The sequence below is a fragment of the Thermobia domestica genome, chromosome 2 (assembly GCF_964235325.1).
Source record: "Thermobia domestica chromosome 2, izTheDome1.hap1.1, whole genome shotgun sequence".
Taxonomy (NCBI): Eukaryota; Metazoa; Arthropoda; class Insecta; order Zygentoma; family Lepismatidae; genus Thermobia; species Thermobia domestica.
Window position 1 is genome coordinate 292,651,164 of NC_137455.1, and position 22,780 is coordinate 292,673,943.

A 22,780-nucleotide genomic window follows, 5' to 3' on the forward strand; every position below is an offset into this window, starting at 1 on the left:
TACTTCCGCCAGCTTGAAAAACGGTATGAAGTTGAACAATGAGTTCTGCATGAGGTGGTTGTAGCTCAGAAAGCTAATGAGCAAACATATCTTTCTCTTTGTCTCATCAGGAGAAAGAGCTGTTCTGCTCAGGATGCTGAGGTTTAGTGAGAAAAGAGTGCATTACGGTACTCCGCGACGCCATCAGCTAATTGACCGTCTCCTTTAGCCTAACCGGCATAACCGTGGGACGTAAAACTCAAAGATTTCATTTCATTTTTTTTCCATCAGCTAATTTTCAGTTCACAAAAATCCACTTTCAAACAAACAAAATATCACCGTTTCAAACAAGATTATGAACTGTGTTTTGTGTCGCCGAGTATTGTGCATCGTAAACGGTTGTAATTTGACCCGACAAACAGTGCAACTGTCTACTCGAAAGAACACATGAAAAATCTAAACGATGAAACCAGTGCTTGTGAATCATAAAGCTGCTATTCTGCTTCAGGATAACACAAAGGGATATGTTGCTAAGGTCAGCCGGGACATAACTAGGATGCCGTGATTGTTTGAAGCCTGCGATCCTCCCTCTCACTAATTTCAACCCGGAGTAAGTCTAATCTCCGACAAAACACAGACAATGTTCTATAAAAATATGAGTATGTATAACAAATATTCATGAAAATATGTATACAAAATTGGGGAGAACTCGCTCCTTCATTATTGACTCATTTACCATTTCAACTGCAAGCAATTGCAACGATTGGAAATTCTCAGAAAATATTAAAACATATTCGACAAACCTTTTTTTTAACGAAAGTTAATCATAATTTTTTTTTATTTAAATCTTCGGAGGAGCGACGTAAATGAGCCCTCATATTTGATTGACTTCAACTGTAAATGTGGCATTTACGTGAAAACATCACTAAACACACACAACATATTACGCTAAAATCAACTAATAGAATTTTCTTATGGTATCGCGGAAGTTACTCAGATACCTGTTGTGCTTTTTCGTAAAAACTGTCTTTAATATCGCCATCCTTGTCTTCTGTTGGGGCATGTACATTTAGAATAACAATATCATGCCACCGACCTTTAAGAATAATAGAAGGAAAAGAAGTATATCATTAACAAATTCGACCTATTTAATTGCTGGTGTTATTCGTTTGCGAACGAAAACCCTGTTCCTAGTTGGTGATATGTTTTTCCTTTCCTGTAAAAGAAGTAAAATTTCAATACTTCACTGCTCCCTTTCCTTCCCATCTAACTTCTTGAACTCCTACTAGGTCCATCCTATATTTCTCCAATTCACTCGTTTCGGATTTTAACGTGCCTGCCCTATAAAAACTTCTTATATGTCATGTTCCGAATCTCATGTCCATTTTACTTTGCTGAGATCGTTCTAAGTTATCAGTCCTGGTCCGAGGCTCTGCGAATGTTTCTGAGCAAGTGCCTTTTTTACGGAATGATATTGTTAGCTTCACGCCGAATTTCCAATCTGGGGGACCACCCCTTGCCCTCTGTCTGGGACTGCTTATTCAATATATTAGCAGCTAACTCTATTTCTAGAGGATTTCTCCTCGATCCGTAACTGCAGGGCCCGATATGCCGTTGGAATAGGAACCCACATTAAATAGTGCAACATTACTTTCTTAAGTAGTTTTATGACAGGAAATAAATAATTGAAAGTTACTAATACGTTCAACTATTTGTGTGAAAAGTACACACTAATTTATTCATTTTAGAACTGGATGTGATAAATTTTTAAAATGAATAAAAAATAATCGCGATAAGAATTTAAAAAATATATTCTATTAGGTGTTTTACTAAATTGTCAATCAAAATAGAAGTTAATGAGAACATTGGGAATCATGTTTTTTTTTAAAATATTCTCTTAATTTAATTTAATTAAGTCTGGAATAAGATATATATTTTACGATCTCATATATTTGATTGGGTTAAGTTCGATGTCTGTGGCTTGTCCTTCTAAATCATTAACGCATTGAAGTAATAAATTATTTATTTTATTTGAAATGACTCACAGATTAGGAAATAATTATGAAAAGCATTCTTGATTCATTCTTTACACTTATATTAGTCCATATGTATATACATATAAACCACTTGTTAGTACGTATAAATCCTAGCCTTGCTTATCATGAACGACCTCGTCATGAGTTTCTCTTTGAAAGACCATTGACCCAGAACTTAAGAGTAGATTATTGCATTGTTAACGTATATCTCCTAATCAAGGAACAGTAGCCACTTAACCTTCTTGAAATGTTAATGGAATGTCTCTTACATTCGACCCTCTTCAAGAGATTGCTTTGCTTTGTATTGTTATATGCGTACCTAAATTTTTCATAGATCCTTTCTTCTGTCTTCTATATACTTTGGTTGTTGAGAATATCGACCAGCTTTCGTGAACAGATGGTTCTGCTCTTGAGCAATGAATGCGGTGCTAGATTGCCTGAAAGCAATTTTCTGAAGCTTAAAACCCAGATTCAGACTACCCGTTGTTTTAATTTCCGTATATTGAGAACAACTATAATTACCATTTTGGTTTCAAAAGGACTGCTTTAATCCAAGTTTTATTGTTGTGTTAAATAGGTTTCTCTGAGCTTAAAATAAAAGAATGAAAATAAGAAGCGTAATCTGGTAACACCAGAAATAAAATGAAAAATAAGAGAATATTTTATACGAATGTAAGGTTGAACTTTTTGTCATGCTTTTATTTCTTGCTTCATAAAATCAATATTTTATATCGATTTTTAAAATACATTCTACTATCCCACAAAACTATTTTGTAGAGTTTTTTAATGTAATTTTGTAGTAGCTACTAGAATTAAGTAACTATCGATCGTATTGTTTCCTTTATCCAATTTTTGATCAGAAGCCCCTGAAGTTCTATAGGGACTGAATTATGATGTTACCGGAAAATGGCAGAAGGTAATCGAACAAAAAAGTGTGTATATAACTTTACAATGTCGTTTTCGAATCACAATAAATGTATTCTCAATTTTGACTTTTCTTAGAATAACAATCAGTGTTCAGGTAGCATAGTAACTACACTTACATTGTAAATGTTTTTGTTAACAAAATAAATTAGAAACACAAGGAGCATCATTAGCCGAATAGTTCCATGGAATCTTAGCAAGGTTTGGTGTATTCATGTATTCTATTTTCTACTTTAACGTCCACGATTATGTTCCAAAGCTAAGAGGAGGGGGATGATAAGGTAGAATGAAGAAAATTGGAGGAAATTAGAGAATTCTGAGAAAACCCACACACACAGCGTTTGCCATGTTTACATTATGTTTACATTTGGAAGTAGATTTTGTTTGAATATCAGGCCTTCTAATAATCATCAAACTTAGGTGTTTATATCATCGTGGAGTGTTGTGAATGACTAACGCGTTATATTTGTGCGTTGATTTGATCTCGGTCGCAATATTTTGTACTTCTTTACAGTAGAAACACATAGAACAATGTTGGCTGTAAACAAAGAATCGTAGTTAGAATCCCTTACGCGAAAATTCGCTTAGACTATAATTCAAATGCATGTGCGATTGGAAAAGGGAAATGACAGATATTTAAAGAGTTGAGAGTCAGAATATGTTCTTCTTCACTTGCAACCTAGAAGAAAGTAAGATATATCGTCTTCAATTATGTTTCCATGTATGCCTATTCTCTACCGTCTCCAATAACATTTCATTGTGAAAATGTCCAGCGTGATAAATGTGTTTTTATCTAAATAGGAGTTCGATCAGTGAAAAAAGAATTCACGAGAGTTACAAAAGATGGAAATGGTTGGGACCTGCTACTTTAAAGGAGAGAATTAGAGATGACCGACAAAATAATTACATTGAAATAGTGCCTACAAATTCCCGTTTAGATAGTTGGTTGGTTTAGGGTTAAGCATTCATTTTCAGCACCGTGCCTATGTGAGACGTGGACCTAGAACTCAAGACGGAGTCCGAACTGCATGTGCTCTCATCGTGAATAGAACCCGGATTTCCTGCACCAAAAGCGCATACGTTGACCATATCACAACAAGAGAACTCCTATTTTAGTTTGGAAATACACACACACACACACACACACACACACATATATATATATATATATATATATATATATATATATATATATATATATATATATATATATATATATATATATACTTTGTTAGCGTATGTAGGTGGCAAATAGAATATAAAAGCAGTTCATTGTTTATAATTTGCATTATACCTCTTAAATATTGCATTTGTGAGTTAATTGAAATCTATAATATTGCAAGTACCACAGTTCTTAAATTTGTCTATATGCCCTTTTTTCGGTCGACTGCTTGATTTTTTTTTTCCTCAGTTTGATCATGAAAGATAAAAGTAAGAGGCTATTCGACTACACAGCTTGACACTGAAACATTAACTGGCCAAAACTTACAGTAAAAGATGATTCACACGTTAGTAAAATTATGTACTTTAAACCCATGAGAACATAATATGGACTATGTACTGGATTTTCGTGTGATACATATTAATTGTTTATGAGAACATAATATGGACTATGCACTGGATTTTCATGTGATACATATTAATTGTTTTTCTTTCGACTTAAAGAGTTAAAAGAAAATATTCATATGTATTGAAGTGCTTTGTAACATGTATGAGAAGTAATAATAATTATTTCCTTCGATTGTCTTTTAGATGAAATTTTGTGATAAGTTTAAAATTATATGTATTTTGCTAGTGACTCTATAACTTTTTCTTTCTAGATATCCAGATGGCTCCGTGCGACTACGCAACCCCCACATCGAACTCATGGACCAAGACATCCTGTATCACTTGGCACTGGGGAGTGAGTCACACGATCTTGTTGAAATGTTTGGAGATGTTAAGGTATGAGAAATTACTGTTAGCAGTAATCTTTTGTTATGATTCTACAAGAATAATGCTGGGTACCCAGGTCAATAACAATTAGATGATTTTATTGGAAGGAAACCGCACCACGTCCTCGAACCATTACATTTTTAACCCTTTATCCGAACATTCATTCTGCAAGTAGTAGGTGTATTACTGCTAGATGAAATCAAACAATAACAGACATGATCTGCTATTTAATAATAAATAATCTATTTTTACAGAATAAAAAGTATTAACTGCTTGAAACTGGTTGTGAACAGTATACTTTTTAACATTGGCATCAGCAGCACATAAACTGTGGTGCGGGGACAGACTACAGTGGTGACTGGGTGTATGGAATATCCCCATGAAAACGGAAGGCCGGGGGTCCTTCCTCGGAAAATTAAAAAAAAAGTCTTTGTACATTGCATTTTAAACATTTTTTACTTAAAAAGCAAACAAAACTTTAAAATTTTGTATTTTATTTTTACCTTTGATAGTCTATTTTTTTTTTTTTTTTTGAAAATGTGATACTAAAAGAAAACACACACATTTTACAGTTTGTTTATTCAAACCGTAAAACTCAACTTTGTTTTATAATTTAGTTAAATGACTTCAAGTGTATGTCAAAGATGAAATAATGATAAAAGGTAGTGTGATGTGAATACTCAGAAACAATGAAGTTTTGATACCAGATTTTAGGCCTATAAGCCTAACTAACGTAAATGAAGCTCAACAACGTATAGTTTAATTTTATTTTCTATACTAAACTCGTTTTGCTGCTCACTATGACTCTATCTAAACAAAAACAGTTTGTTATTTTTAGTGTTGCCACGAGACGAGACATTTCTTGTGTCTCGTCTCGTCTCGTCTCGTAAACGAGACGAGACACGAGACGGGACAGAACCCACTTAGACGAGACACGAGACGAGACAGACTACTTGTCCCGTCTCGAAAACAAGACGAGACACGGGACGAGACGGGACGTCTCGTGAAATGTTTCGTCTTGTCTCGTGTCTCGAAAATGAAAACGCTGGCGGGAATGGCCAAGATTGAAATTGCCAGTGGTCATATAGATTGCAAAAGGAAAATCCCCTTTGTGAGAAAACATGTTGAAAAGCCATCATAGAAAAGTGTCCTCTGTCTATTGAATGAAACAATCGTAATACATGAGCTTCCAGAAATATCATCCTTAATGTCTGGTCCCCAATTCCCCTTGCTGTAAACTGAGGAATTCTCATTTTTTTTTATTTCTGGCTGGAATGATGACAAACAAAATCAAAGACAGGGAAGATTTTTACAAGGTCAAGAAACCGAACTACCACTACCATCTATTCAATTTGAAAACTGGGTAAGGTCTACACTTGTCTTTATTCTCTGGTGGCGGTATTCTTTTGCTATATGAACCGAAAACGGCAATTGAAGTATGTCATCTTGCAACTAAAATTTTGTCTTCTCTCTCTCTCTCTCTCTTCCTCTCTCTCTCTCACACACACACACACATAAAAACACATTTTTACCATTTTACCAATCGCTCGCTTATTATACAGCAGTCATGTTGTAAAATTCACCTCTTGGTTTGGAAGGCGGGCGGACGACAAAGGAAGCAAAGATATTATCGACGAACCCTTCAAATTGTTTGCTTTCAGCAAATTTATGATACTAATAATAACACTTTAGGTAAAGAAGTTTTACAGGGGGACCCTCGTTTTGTTACGCGGAAATGTTTGATCTGACCAGAGTGCGAAATTGCCCTCTGCTTCCATGTTCAGAGGAGGGGAATACTTCCCTTTCCTAGTGAATAATATTCATTAGGACCTGAATTATCTTCAGAAATTGTTTCTTACAGGCGCATAAAACCTCTCGAACTTGATAAGTGTAAAGAACATTTGGTATAATATTCATGGAACTCCGTTGAAAGCAGAAAATATCATGAGAATGATCAAAATTCGAACATTGAAGAACATAATTAACAGAAATGAAATAGGATACCCAAACCATATTTTTAAACCTGCTATAAAATGTATATCCTATATTTTTACTAATTCCTTACTCCCATGAAAGTATCCTGGGGAGGATATTCTCTCCATTTTTTTTCAGACTGAAATCCTTTTATCCCGTACGATTCCCCCCCCCTGACACAGTACGAAAAAACAAATGTTGTTAAAATCCATACACATGACCCTTCCGGGACTCAACCCGGGGCCTTCAAGCCGATGGTGTATCGCCGCAGACCGCTAGGCTTGGTATGAAGATGTACGTTGTATGATTGAGAATAGATCCCGACAATATAAGGAACTTTAATCCAAAATTGCCACCCAAAAATCAACTTTTTTTTTTTTAAGACATTAGCTAATCTGGGTGTACTGTCATGAGTTTGTTACACAAACGGGGCAAGCACCACATAGTAGCACACACCCCGCGGTTATGGGAACAGATTTGAACCATAGAGGTGAAGACTGGCCCCAAGCATTCTTTCGTCCGATGTGTCGTTCAGCTCCCATTACTATGGCACTTTAAGTAGAGCTTAGTGTGCAGTAACATATAAAATTTCAATCAAATACTTTCCATTACTCAATAAAATTATTTGGTTCCGAGCTTTTTTTAAAAAAAAATAATTGCAACAAATCTAAATATGCTAAAATGGAAAGTAGTTTTTTGATTGTTATGGGTTAACACTGTAAAACCTAAAGGATGGAATATATGAAATCAAAGTGTACACACATATCTATCTCTCTATTTATCTATATATCTTTCCATCTCTCTCTCTGTATATATATATATATATATATATATATATATATATATATATATATATATATATATATATATATATATATATATATATATACAGACACTATAAAGCAAGTGGGCTGATAGTATGATGACACCTTTACATCGAACTTTGCTTGTCCTGTAAACATTATTTAACATTAGTGTCTTCATCTTCGACGTACCTATGAGCAATTTACTGTATATTCGTGTATTGAAACTGGTGAAACAAATTTCAATGTTTTAGAATGCAATAAAAAGAAGCCAGGGTCGAGAAGCCTCAGACAACTAACAGCAGAGATATATTATCTTGTAAACTATTTATCCTTGCCTTGTGAGCTTATTTGAATTTATTTTTAAGACCTTTAGGTAACTTTGGCCGAATGGATGATAATGGGAAAATTAGTGGAATGAAGAAAGTGGTAGGATACTAGACAACTTCGAGAAAACACACACATTCGAAAAATGAAATGAAATCTTTCAGTTTTACGTCCCATGCTTATGCCGGTCAGGCTAAAGGAGACAGTGATGATGAGTAATGAATTAAATGGTGGAATGAAGAAAGTGGGAGGAAACGGTAGAACCCCGAGAAAACCCACGCACACGGTGTTTGTCCACCACAAAGTTCACTCGAACCCGAGACCCGAAGCACCAGAGGTGAACGCTCTACCACTGAGCCACCGCGGTCCCCACACACATTCAATGTTTGTCCACCAGAAAGCTCACATGGCACTAACCGAGATCGAACCGACTACCACATACACCAGAGGTGAAGGCTTCACGGTGTAGCTACCGTGACATTTCTTGTCTTGTGTGTTCTGGGTAATACTTGTAACTTACAAGGGAAGAGAGGGAGATTATATATCGAAGTGGAAGATGGTTTATATACCAATCGAAAGCACTAATGACGCCTATTACAAAACTGTAATAAAAATTTTCCGAATGCATATACTATGCGAGTTATATGGATATATAGAGTGTCCAGATAAGCCGTTACCACCCCTTGAAATCGCAAACGATAAGACAGATGCCAAAACTGGAAAACATGTGTTTGATCATTTTAAAAATACAACGTATCAAAGCAAAAATTCTTGTCACAAGGCCACCCGCAGTGTACTGGGCGGGGTCCAACTCAAAAATTACAAAAGGTAAGGGGGTCAAGTAGTATATCGCAGTAGCGGCTCGTAGTCTGTTCAAGCACCGGTTGCAACGTTGCAATATCAAAGGTATGTACGTACGCGCAAGTGTTCCCCTTCCCCAGCATTCTATCAACGTACTATCAATGTACGTTTATACACTATTTATATACAAAACCTCTACACTCATGTTATTGAACACGAGATAAATTGAATATATAGTATGTGCTGTAAGCCATGAATGATGGCGTTAATCCGAAAAGAAAAAAAAATTGCATGCACGCAGTTAAACAAAATTATTTAATTATATAAACTATGCATTATTTTAGAATGGAAGATCTTTCTTCGATCTTTCGGGCTTCAAATTTTTCTATGACTTTATTGTAATCGGAAATGCTGCTCGCCAAGTTTCTCTGAATAGAAAGCATCGCTACCGCAAATATTTTCCGCTTTATTTTCTTTAGGGTCCAGAAACACCTCTCTCCTCCGACAATATGAATTTTGTTAGCATTTCTTTGTATAAATATACGGAACAAAAAGTCCATTTTCAGGAACCACGTATTTTTTTGTCTGTAAAGAAGCATGAAATCTAAGATATTTTCCTTTGAAAATGAAAAAAAAAAATAGTTTAACATTCCAGCAAATTAGGCAAAAGAAGACAGATGAGTATTGGAAGTGAATGATTTGATATTAATTTATGCTCTCCTCCGGAAATCGAAGACTGAATCATGTGCACGAAAGACACAGAGCTAGGAATTAGACCCGTAGTAAGACATTTTCTTCTTGGAGACTCGATTGACCCCCCTTCCCCCCCAGAATAGGATTTTTTTTAAAATAAATCTTATCCCAAGAATTTTCACCTTTGTATTATAAATGTTAAATAAAATCTATTGACTTCGAACGACCGCCCCCCAAACTTTCAGCCTGGATCCGTCCCTGCTACCACCAGACTTATGTTTGTTCTTTGCGAGTTTATGTTTTGTGAATGACTTCTTTCTTCCACGCGTCTGTATCTTCCTCACCCTATCAACTGAGTCAAGCGCTGCTAAGCGGAGGAATTCGTAACTATTACAGAAGCTGACCAGTTGCGGAAAAAATGCAACCGTAAGGGACCAATACGGGAAGATAGGAGCGTTGCAAGAATAAATCCACTTCCCCATGTTAAGAGATAGGAGCTCGCTGCCATATGCTCAATGTTACTGCTTCCAGTGGCAACGTTCGCTGCCACTGGAAAGGTAAATCTCTCTCTTTCTTTCTGTTTTTTAATTGACTTTTTTCAGAAATGCATCAATACTGTTTTGCGCTCAAGAGCAAAGGTTTATTTTTTACTGATACAATACTTTAACACTTAAAAATATTTTTAGTATTAAAAAAAATATCCGGTTGCACAACCATGCAACATATAGTACCAGCCGCCACTGGTATATCGTTCGAAACTTCTTGGGAAATGAAAGAAGACGGAACAAGTCTCAATACTCTAAAATTACCTTGTGCAAAATGGCGGCCGGTCAAACTGTCAGCAAAAACGTAATTGTAAAGTCGATGGCCACCCCCAAAAAAATCCTGAAACGGTGAGGCAGATGTCAAAAGAGGAAAACATGTGTGTCATCATTTCAAAAGTACAATGATTGGAAGTAAAAATATTTGCCTCAGGGTCCTCCACAATGTCCCAGGGGGGTCATGTTCAATTGTTCAAATGGCAAGGAAGGTCAAGTAGCACATCGTTTAAAGCTGTTATTAAATGAAAGCAGAAAGAACAAGTATGGACGCTATACGATAATACTGTGCAAACATCTTGCATTTTAGTTGCTCTTTCTGTAACCGGGTTTTAGTTTATTTTCACTTTAATTCTTGTACTCAACGGAAAGAAAGGAAATGCCCCTACTGTGAGATTCTGCTCTTTGAGCCCAATAATATCTAAATAAAGAAAAAAATAATAAAATAAAAGCAAATTAAGACATAAAGAAAAGAAACGACAACATTTGACATCTTTAAGTATAGAACTGACTAGTTAACATATAATGTACTTCCACAAACATAAATAAGTAGAGGTTGGAGCCATCAGAAGTAAAGACTCTTACCTCTACTTATATATGTTTATGACTGCACAACAGTGGTACTTATGCTCGTTATCTGGTTTATCAATTATAAAATGATTCAAACGAAAGAATTCCTTGCACCAGGAAGAGTAAATACGTACAAATATCTCAGAATGAATACAAGTGCCGATTGCAAAATGGAAAGTGAACGTGCTCAGAAAATCGAAAGGAAGATGTACATTTTGACCGGCCGCCATTTTACACAGGGTAATTTTAGAGGATCGAGACTTGTTCCGTGTTCTTTTATTTCTCAACAGCTTTATTTGACCATATTTGCCATTTGAAAATTTTGAGTAGGACCCCGTCTGGAACCTTATGGAGGACCCTGGGACAAACATTTTTACTTTCAATCATTGTACTTTTGAAAAGATGACACACATCTTTTTCTTTTTTGACAGCTGTCTTACCGTTTCAGTTTTTTTTCTTTCTTTGGAGGGTGGCCATAGACTCTACAATGACGTTTTTGCTGACAGTTTGACCGGCCGCCATTTTGCACAGGGTAATTTTAAAGAGTTGGGACTTGTTCGTCTTCTTTCATTTCCCAAGAAGTTTCGAACGATATACTACTTGACCCCCTTACCTTTTGTAATTTTTGAGTTGGATCCCGCCTGGGACTCCGCGGGTGGCCCTGGGACAACAATGTTTGCTTTGATACATTGTACTTTTATAATGATCAAGAACGTGTTTTCCAGTTTTGGCATCTGTCTCATCGTTTGCGATTTCAAGGGGTGGAAATGGATTTTCTGGACACCCTGTATATTCATATAACTCGCATAGTATATCATTCGGAAAATTTTTATTACAGTTTTGTAATAGGCGTCATTAGTGCTTTCGATTGGTATATAAACCATCTTGCACTTCGATATATAATCTCCCTCTCTTCCCTTGTTAGTTGTATCTTGATTAGCATGGTGCAGCCTGCTACATTTTACTTTCGTTCCCATTGTATGCTGCTATATTTTTACGAGACAAGACGAGACAAAACGAGACAAACGAGACGAGACGAGACGAGACGGGACAGAGCCTCTCGAGACGAGACACGAGACGGGACGAGCACATTTTTTCGAGACGAGACACGAGACGAGACATGCTTTGCACGAGACGAGACGAGACAGTTTGAAGTCTCGTCTCGTCTCGTCTCGTGGCAACACTAGTTATTTTACAGTTTTCTCCACGTTCACCTTCTTAGGGTCAAAAACCGCCTACATTTTTCACAACTGGAAACAAACTTTTGTGCTATTTTTTTCATGTGCTACTTTATCTACCATTGTTTTATGAACATATCAAACTACTACATGGTTGAGCCTCTTTTGGGTCATCATTGATCTAAGATACTTGAAATATTGGGGGCGACGAAAACCGTTTTACAAATATTGCGGAGAGACGTCCGTGATGTCCCTAGTGAGATTGATGCCCGTGCGTTTCTAGTGCCACAAAAATTAGTTTCTCTCGATTTTCTTGGGAACTACTCATTAGAATTTACCCTCAAGCGTGTTATTTTGTTCAGAACGATATGATCTATCGATTAGTGTAAGTCGGATCTTTGGACAATATTATAGCTGTAAACAAAAAAAAAATCAAGATCTAATCATAATTTCGGGCTATATCTCATTAACCATACAGTGCATTGTCCTCCAGTGATGCTAACCTGAAACGTTATAAAAATTCCATCTTGAGAGGCAGAAATTCCTATTTTGTTCTTGAATTGCTCACTACTATAAAATTCTCAAAATTTACCAAATATGAAAAGTGAAATTCATATATGTCACTCATTTTCTTTAATATATGAATGAATTCAAACCTTCTACGTTAATAAAATATTTTATGTACAAGTAAATTAACAGAGAGAATTGAAAATGTTGTCGAAAACAAATTTTGCTGTTAAAAATTAGTATTTGCACCACGCATTTGTGTCGTAATCTTCGATGAAACGTAACGAAACCAGATAGGACAAGCTTCACTTTCCAGTAATTTCGTGTAGAAGATAGTTGTTTCTCATTTGATATTCCCCCCCCTCAAATACCGGATTTATTAATAAGTCTCATGGCGCTTTTTTTTTTTTTTTTTTTTTTGATTCTCAAGCCACTGTATAAATCAGTCCCCCCAGCATTTTACAGTTTTAAAAAAATCAATTAGCACTGATTTGACATGCGTTGAACACTCATTTTTTTACGTCCCGCCCGTAGAGTAGCATGTTGGTGCTGATTAAATGAATTTATGAGAAATCCTTTATATGCCACCTATTTGTTCAAAATTCCCTTTATTCCTGTTGAAGAAACTAATGTTTAAAAAAAATCCCACAAAGTGGGATTTTTCCACGAATTGGCATCACTACTGTCACCCTGTTAATGTAATAACAATATCAGTTTCATCTTAATAGATGGCGCAATTATCGTACAGCGTTCATTTTTAGGTTTGCATGAAAATTAGGGTTTACATATTCATGGATATAATTTTTATTCAGCTCAATATCTATCGGTTGGCATTTTTGAACAAATATTTGCCAGTTAAACGCTAACAATATTGTAGAATTATTTAACTTGTATAAGCAAGGCATAATAATTTTTGCCAGGTCTCCCTTCTTTAGTAGAAGTATGTCATACCTCAACAGAGAAGTGCAAACTCCCAAGTTCGGGACTCCAGGTTCACGGAACCGAGTTCCATCGAGGGTAATAAGTCCTAGAACCTCGAGTGAGTAGAACTCCGAACGAGGTTAGTGAGCAAAAGCCGCAATGAGGGTAGTGAGCCTCAACCCCAATGAGATTAGTGAACCCGAGCCCTATTGAGGGGGAAGTGAGTCCGAGAGAATGTCAACCCCATTCAAAGACTGAAAGGATTGATTCTGAGCCCTAGCAAATCCCAATGAAAAATTAAAATCTCTGTTTATCCAGTCCAATGAACATACCTTCCTGGTCGTCTCATTTGAATAGGCGTGCGGTGGGGTAAGACAAGGTATTGTCACTTTCATAGGTAAATTGATTTCTACATTTCCATTACCTTCTCTATAAGCTATTGTAAAAGTTTTATGTATTGTATTATCATTTTGATTTTCAAATGCTTTAGTTCACCCAAATCAAGAAAACTTACCACTAAATATCATGTGGTGGCAGGCGCACACCAAGAAATTTTCATTGGGAGAGATCCAAGCATTGGGGAGAAGGTTCAATATTACAAACCACTATGTCTATGTAGTATTGAACGGGTAATAATTTTTACTTATCATCTTTTCAGGTACAGAATAATACCCGTTGTAAAATACTTCTACCTATATTTTCAGGGAAAAAATGATAGAACTAGAGAGTTTTTATAAGAGAAACAAATCAATTGTAAGATCAAATCAGATGAAATGTAAGATCATTTTTTTTCATGCCAAATAAATAATTTCCCTGTTAAACAAGCAGTTTTAATTTTAAAAAAGTGTACAAATGTATGAGTTAGGAATCATTTGGGAGGATTCGGACCCGGTGGACCCCCGCGGGTGCGCGCCTGTGTGATGGAGTAGGTTATTTATTTATTTATGTACTGTATGAATATCTATATCTATCTATTTATCTATCTATCTATCTATACTGTTAAGAGCAAAGTCTATTGTTGTTTGTCTTCTTCTAAGTGATACACGTACTACTAACGGTGACACGCAATGATGATTTTAGGAGTGGCCCAGAGGGTTTTTTTTTTTTTTTTGGGGCATATTTTCGACTGTGTTTAACGTGGATTACCAGTGTTTTCGCTTAACTGTTTTAATCTGTTTATTGAAGACTCCCTCTCACCATTACTGCACACTGTTATAGTGAATTTCGAACTTAGTGTGAATATATTTGGTCTAGGAATTAATTCGTGCGGTTGGTACGCACACATTGAAGCAGTAGTACAAACACAAAATACATAAATACCTTAAGAAAAATATTGTCCATTGCTAGCCACCACTTTCGCCCATCTGTCAGGCAATGTACGGATTCCGTGGCGAAAGAAGTCCTCATCCTTGGAAGCGATCCAGTCAGAGACCCATGTTTCGATATCTTCTGAAGAAGTAAACCGCTGTCCAATGAAATCGTTGTTCATGCAATCGAACAAGTAGTAGTCCGAAGGAGCAACGTCTGGTGAATACGGCGGGTGGGGTAAAACTTCCCATCCGACATTTTCTAAATAGGTTTTGACCGGTTTTGCGACATGTGGGCGAGCGTTATCATGTTGAACAATAAGTTTATCATGTCTGTTCTCCCATTCTGGTCGTGTTCTGGCCAGAGCTTGCTTCAAACGCATTAATTGTCGTCGATAACGTTCTCCATTCATAGTTTCACCCGGTTGCAGCAGCTCATAGTACACCACACCTTTCATATCCCACCATATGCACAGCATAACCTTTGCACAGTGAATATCTCGTTTTGGTTGTGATGGACCTGGTTCACCTGGTTTCACCCAGGCGTTTTTTCGTTTAGGGTTCTCGTAATGGATCCACTTCTCATCACCCGTAATAATTCGATGCAGAAACCCCTTTCTGCTCTGTCGTTGAAGCAGCAATTCGCAAATGGTTTTTCGTCTTTCAACGTCTCTGTCTTTCAATTCATGTGGAACCCAATGTGACATCTTTTGAATCATTCCCATGGCTTTCAAGCGTTTGGAGACTGTTGTTTGATCAACGCCTAATGCTGCTGCAAGTTGTTCCTGCGTTTGACACGAATCCCGCTCGAGCAATGCTGTCAATTCTTCGTCTTGAATTTTTTTTGGCTGTCCAGCTCGCTCTTGGTCTGCCAAGCCGAAATCACCACTTCTAAACCGTGCAAACCACTTCTGACACGTTCGCTCAGCTAGAGCATGGTCACCATACACTTCCACCAAAATACGATGACTTTCAGTCGCACTTTTCTGCATGTTAAAGTAATGCAGCAGGACACCCCGCAAAAACACTTTATCAGGCACGAATTGCGCCATGTTCACTTAACTACAAACTGGTGTTGTTGACGCTTTAATCCACTGCCCTATACTACGAATTATACGCGATGACAGGGGTTTGCAACACATGTGTGGATACACGGAACTGTGGGACGCTCCGTTCGTTGCGCCATCTCTTGTCCACCCGCACGAATTAATTCCTAGACCAAATAAATAAACTATGTTGGAGGAGAGTAGTGTAGCAAATGGTGAATAGTCTGTGAAGAATATTGTAGTGAATAGTCTGTGGAGTTTAGAACGTAGGGGAGAGTAGTCAAGAGTCTGTGAAGAAAGGCTGGCGGAGAAAAAGTACGCATGTTATAGAAAATGCAAGAAAAAAGACTTGAAATAATAATATTTCATAGCATGAAGTTAATAATTTGTATCTTTGAGATAATTAGAAGTGTTGCTTGCATGCACCAGTATCATTAAATAAGGATATCATGGAAAAATAGTTAAGTGTTTCATATATAAAAGTAATAGAACACACCTCCTAACAGTGACACTGACACGGATGATCTTAATAGTAACACACACACACACACACATCTTAACAGTGACACACACATTCTTCTATCATACACTTCATGATTCATACATATACTACAGATATCCCAAGTGACCAAATTAAACTATTCCTAGGAAGGCGAAAACTAAAATTTAAACTTTTCCTAGTTGAGCCGTGCCGGCTTGTTTGTTCAGTCAATTTAACTAGCTTCTCGCTGGCTTCTATAATTAATGTATAATTGGTGTGAGTCAATTTTGTTTGTAACTTTGTATGATTTTCAAAATAAGACCACTTTGAGTTTTATATTTACCTAACTTGCACATTGGAACGGAAGTACTTAGAAGTTTCAGTTACTTGTTTCGGAAATGAATATAACGTAATATAGCATTGTGCTTATAAACGACAAATACATACATACTGTATACGGTGTTTGGAAACAACATCAACAAACTTTGGGAAATTGTTCCTCACAAGAAAAAATAAAATAGAGACCACCGTGGACGCACGAAACAATCATTTTGGAATTATGACCCGTCGAAAGTTGGAAGGGACAATAAAATTAGAGTCATAACTCGAGAACGAAGTTTTGGATGAATATCGGATAAAAGAATTTAGTGATTACTTTGTGCCTAGATTATATTAAGGGGGCGCGGTGGCTCAGTGGTAGAGCGTTCACCTCCGGTGCTTGGGGTCCTGGTTCGATCCCAGCTCGCGCTGTGTGGACTTTGTAGTGGACGAACACCGTGCTCGTGGGTTTTCTCGGGGTTCTCCCGTTTCCTCCCACTTCATTCCACCATTTCACTCATTTCTCATCATCATCGTCTCCTTTAGCCTAACCGGCATAACAGTTGGACGTAAAAGTTAAAGATTTCATTTCATTTATATAGATTGTATTAATATACAAGGGCATTCCAAAAATGTAAGGTCTCCAAAGTGCTGGGGATACAAGGAAACTGTTTGCGCGGTGTCTGTTGTTTCCCCTTATCCTAAACATGTCTGTGCGCATCGGGATCTCACGGTCAGTCTTGGCTTGATAGCCACTTGTAATGGATCTTCCACGTGGCGCTACCTCCAAGTGCAAAAAAGTTCATGCAGTTATTTGGGTTTTGAACGCTAACTAATTGACACAATTGTATAACGATCCATGTATGGATCCAAAAACGTCCTCAAGTAATGTAAGGAGTTTGCAGCTGATCATACGCTAGCGAAAAAGGAGCAAGAACCTGTCAATTTTCAAGACAGTCGCGAAAGGCTAAGCAAACTAATGAATAGAACCTGTTTCCTAAGTTGAAAGAATATTTGGTCGAAACGCGCTTTAGCAACAACGAAGAAGTGGAAAATGAGGTTCAACGTATCCTCAAACATATGGGGGTGAGATGGTATGACAGGGTATTCAGAAACTGCCATATCGCCTACAAAAATGCATCGACCGTAATGGCGAAATTGTTAATAAAGAATAAGATAAATGTACAAACTTGGAAATGATGTATATATTATTGAATATAAACGTTTCTTTGTATTTCTTAAAAAAAAAAATACTATATCTTACTTTTGGGATTACCCTCGTACAGTCACGAACATTAATAAATGGAGGCTGAAGACATTATTTCTTATGGCTCCAACCTTCATTTATTAATGTTCGTGACTGTACAACTCGATGTGAAACAAAGACGGCAACAGAGTTATCTACGATCCATAGAAGAAAATTCATGAGGTCTTCTACAAACGAAAAATGATTAATCAGGAGCAGAAAACTGTTACAGATTGTACCTGTACTGGTTACATTAATGGAATATGTTTAAAATAATCTGTACCGTTTTCAGTACCAGTTTCTCTTTTATCCGACCTTGATCTGACATTTCGTTCCTAGATTATGGCTGTTTATTTTCTCGTCTCTCCCAATCTTCGGCAGACTATAATTCAGAAATAACGCATTTCTACACCTAGGTCGGTCCCTGATTTCTATTTCATCTTTTCTTGTGAGGAATCATTTTCCAAAGTTTGTTAGTGTTGTATTGGAACTCCCTGTATATAAATAAAAATATCGGTTAGATTCTAGAAAAAAAATTATGTTTTTATTTTATGTCACGTAAAGGTTCCTGGCAAAACTTCTCCATTTTTCTCTTTTTCTTTTTCTTTCGGTTTTTTTTTTTTTTTTACGCTTATTAAAACAATAACAAAGAACCAACACAATAATTTTGATACTCATTTTCACAAACTTTTACAAGTGCCGAAATGTGTGTCCGATAGTCAGAAACTGGTTATAGGTTCTAAACTGTAATAATAATAATAATAATAATAATAATAATAATAATAATAATAATAATAAAACTAGAATTCTCCTTCACAAGTAAGGACTCGAGACAACGTGGCAGGGGCGTCATTTATGAGGGCAGGAGGGAGCAATTGCCCCCCTCCCAAGCGTTTGAGGAATACATATACTGTAATCGATTGTGTACTAATATACTAGTACAAAACGTGAAAATCTTATGTCGGTGGTGCTCTTGCCCCTCCTCAAGCGAAGTCTGAAATGACGCTCCTGTAATGTGGCCTCATTACTATTTTGTTTTGTCGAATGTAAGATCGAAAAGAAGAATTTCATGTTGATATGGGTCAGATAAGCTAATTCATGGCTATTTATATTTCACATCAATTTTTAGCTATCAAACCGAAATGATTAAGAATTTTCTACTATTCAAACGATATCGTTCTTAAAGTTGAGAAATTAATGGTTGTATGTCATGCAATGATGCAGATGTAAAATAAAAATAGACTTTCGAAAGGAAGAACGTTATAACTATCGAACACTGAAAAGTGAATAACATAATCATGTAACTAGCGAGATTTTTTTCTCTTACCACATGGCCTTCAAGAAAAATTCTTTAACAAAAATCAATTTATAAGAATATTATCTACGGTAATTTCTAAAGTATTTTATTTACAGGTAGTATTGCATAAAGAATATGTATATCATTGTTACGAGAAGACAAACAAAAATCTGATAATTAAGAGTTTGATACGTATTAATTAATTAACTCTATTAGCTATGGAACCCGGAGATTCAAATGCCACATTAACAAAAGCTCTTTATTGACTTCTGTCCCTAAACAACTGGATCAAGTTTCTACTTTGTATCCCTATTTCTGAAGTTCCATCTTAACATTGTCCTCTCATTTACGCGTAGGTCTTCCTAATGGTCATTTTCCGATTGGATTCCCACTTGAAATCCAAAGCGTTCCTACTTTCTTTCATTCTGGCTACATGACCCGCCCACCTGACCCTCCTAGACTTGATGACCCCAACAATATTTGGTAAAGGGTATAAATTATGCCCGTTTCTCGTTATGAAGTTTCCGCTATTCCCATTCCTCTTGGGTCCGAATATTCGTCTCAATATTTCATACTGGAATATTTCAATCTCCGTTCTTCCCTCAGGGTAAGTGACCATGTTACCAGCACAAGTATGATTATCATTTTATATATTCAAAGTTTCAAAATCCTAGACAGAATTCACGACGACAAAATATTTTGAACTAAACAATAACACGAATTTCCTGCTTTCAGTCGACATTTAATTTCGTCGTGGATATGGTTTCAGACTATTAATGTTTATCCTAGAAATTTGAAAGTAATTGTCCACTTTACCGAAAGTATTATTTGATATTTTGATGCATCCATAGTTTGCAGTATTACGAACTCGACGAACTTCCATGTATTTAGTTTTCTTTGCATTTATTTCTAAGCCCATGTTCCTGTAAGCGTTTAATAAAACCTCTGCATTTCTTTCTATTGTTCTCCTATCATCCTCTATCAGATTTGCATCATCAGCATACGCCATAACCTGGTGAATACCATTCAGCTATAGGCCCTGATTGCTACCTTTGATTTTCCTTATGGCGTACTCCAGAAAAAACTGAATTACAAAGGCAGTAAATCATCTTCTTGTTCCAGGCCATCTCAACGTGAAACCCTTTAGACAAGAATTTTTCTACTCAAACTTTATCTTGGAATTCGTTTAAATACATCTTAATTAACCTAACTAGCTTTGCTATCGGTATTCCAAATTCTGTAATTCTGTAAGAATATTGTACAATGTTTCCCCCATAACAGAAGAGAGAGTCCTCGATAATTATTACACTCAGTTTTATCACCTTTCTTGAGAATTGGAACAGTGATTGATTCTTTCCACTCTTATGGCAGTTCCTCCTTGTTCCAAATAAGTAGAATGAGTTTATGTGTCTTTTTCCACAATTTTTCTCCTCCAGCGAAAATTAACTCACCCGTAGATTTGTGTTTCTTTAATTACTTTATAGCGATTTCTACTTCGGTTTTGTTAAGCTGATATAGACTTCGGTTCTGTAGGTAATATACAGTTCTGGTGTGTACTTCCCTTTCTTTACGAATATTAGATTCTGGCTGCTTGTTAAGTAAATCGTCAAAGAAACCTTTCTAGCTATTCAAGGTGCTCTGTATCAGTAAAGCTTCTTCCGTCGACTTTCTTTAATATATAAGCCTTTCTTAAATTCAGTGCTACCCTTGTGTCTGGAATATTTTTGTTTTTAATATTATCTTCAAGTTGATTGATTTTAGCTTTCAAAAATCACATTTCTTTGTCGTAAAAGTTTTGAACATTTCCTGCCTGACGTCAGAAAATTTTGTGTGGTTATATAATTCGCATTTTGTAGTCAACACAGTTTTGATTGTTTTCTCTTCTCTGCCAGTTTAGTGCATTCTTGGTCGAATCGTGGTTTGTTCCTATGTATTTCCGCTTGTCCAAAGTTTTCTTTTGCTGAAATTCTAATGCTATCTCTAATTTTAATCCAAGTATCTTCAACACTAGTACGCTCCGAACATTCTAAAATCGAGAATCTATTCAACACGTCAATCTAGTATTCCCCTCTCGCCTAGCTCTCCTCTTAATTTCTTTAAATTAAACCTCTCTGTTTCCAGATGTTGAATATTTCCTTTAATCAACGATAATCTCTCTCTTATTATCGCTGGTACCAGGTAGTAAACAGTGTCACAGTCAGTCCCTCTGAACGACCGAACATCAGTTATGCTAGACTGTCTTCTTCTATCTACTAAAACGTAATCAATTTATGTGTTTTTTCCATCTGGTAAGGTCCAAGTATATTTATGAATGTCACGATGTGGGAATTTTGTACTCTTCACGATAAGGCTTTTGGTGTTGCAAAGTTCACGACTCTAACGCCGTTGTCATTAGGCCTACTTTCCTTATGTACACCTCCCTATAATTGGTTTGAAAATGTTCTTTCGTTTTACCTTCGCATTGAAATTCCAATAGAATTTTCATATGGTATCGCGGAAGTTTGTCAAATACCCGTACTACTTCGTTAAAACCGTCTTTTATATGGCCATTCTTATCTTCTGTTAGGCATGTACATTTAGAACAATAATATCACACCACCGACCCTTAAGAGTAATAAAAGATAATTTATCATTAACAAATTCAACCGATTTTATTGCTAATATTATTCGTTTGTGAACGAAAAAACCTGTTCCTAATTGGTGATTTTTATTTCCTTTCCCGTAAAAGAACGTAAAATTTCCGGGCTTCACTGCTCCCTTTCCTTCTCATCTAACTTCCTGAACTACTACAGATCCATCCTATATTTCTGTTGCTTACTCGTTACGAATTACTCCCTGTAAAAACTTCTTACATTCCATGTTCCAAATTTAATATTCATTTTATTTTGCTGAGGTCGTGCCGAGTTATCAGTCCTGGTCTGAGGTTTTTGAAGAAATGCCTTTTTTATAGGATGTCATTAGCCTCAGGCCAACCCCCCAAGCTGGAGGACCACCCCTTGTCTTCTATCGGCGACTGCTCATTCAATATATTCGCAGCTAACCTCTATACCTAGAGGCCTTTTCTTCGATTCGCAAATTGAGGACACGCAATGCCGTGGTGACAAGAACGCACGTTAAACAGGTTTCCTATATATACTGAACATAAATAAATAAATTTCTTCCAGCGAAACAAATTGGCAACTAATTATTATTGGCAAATTGTCAATTATTATTGGCAACGAATGTCATACTTTCTGTCGCCACGAAACTTCATTTTCTTCAATTTTCTACAAAACTGCGCACGAGAATTTACCAAGGACCTTATAAAATAGAGGATCTGCCCTTACAACAAAATCTTGAAGCCATACGTCACAGTTTCGCCACCCCTACTCTGCCCACTCCGCCCAATAGGATCGCAATGTTTTGAGCCAACAATCATGGCGGAAATGAAAGTAGTCAATCAGGGAATGGCAGAAACGAGAGTAGCCAGTCAGACATGCCGATGCTCGGTTGTTTTTTGGCTTCATCGATTTAATAGGATGACGACACATATGGGCAGATCCTCTATTTATAACATCCTTGGAATTTACGCTCAAGCATATTGTCTTTTTCAGCGCGATATCATCTATCTATTGATATA

The 22,780-nt window shown here is 36.5% G+C and overlaps 1 protein-coding gene across 2 annotated transcripts in view; it reads left to right on the plus strand.

Moving 5' to 3' along the window:
- Nucleotides 1–22,780, plus strand: part of LOC145678579 (uridine phosphorylase 1) — a 233,189-nt gene that overhangs the window by 181,820 nt on the left and 28,589 nt on the right. For both annotated transcript variants that reach the window (XM_081748893.1, XM_081748892.1), the window contains exon 2: nt 4,760–4,883. In XM_081748893.1, the coding sequence (XP_081605019.1) occupies nt 4,760–4,883 (124 nt within the window). The remainder of the gene's footprint in view (nt 1–4,759; nt 4,884–22,780) is intronic.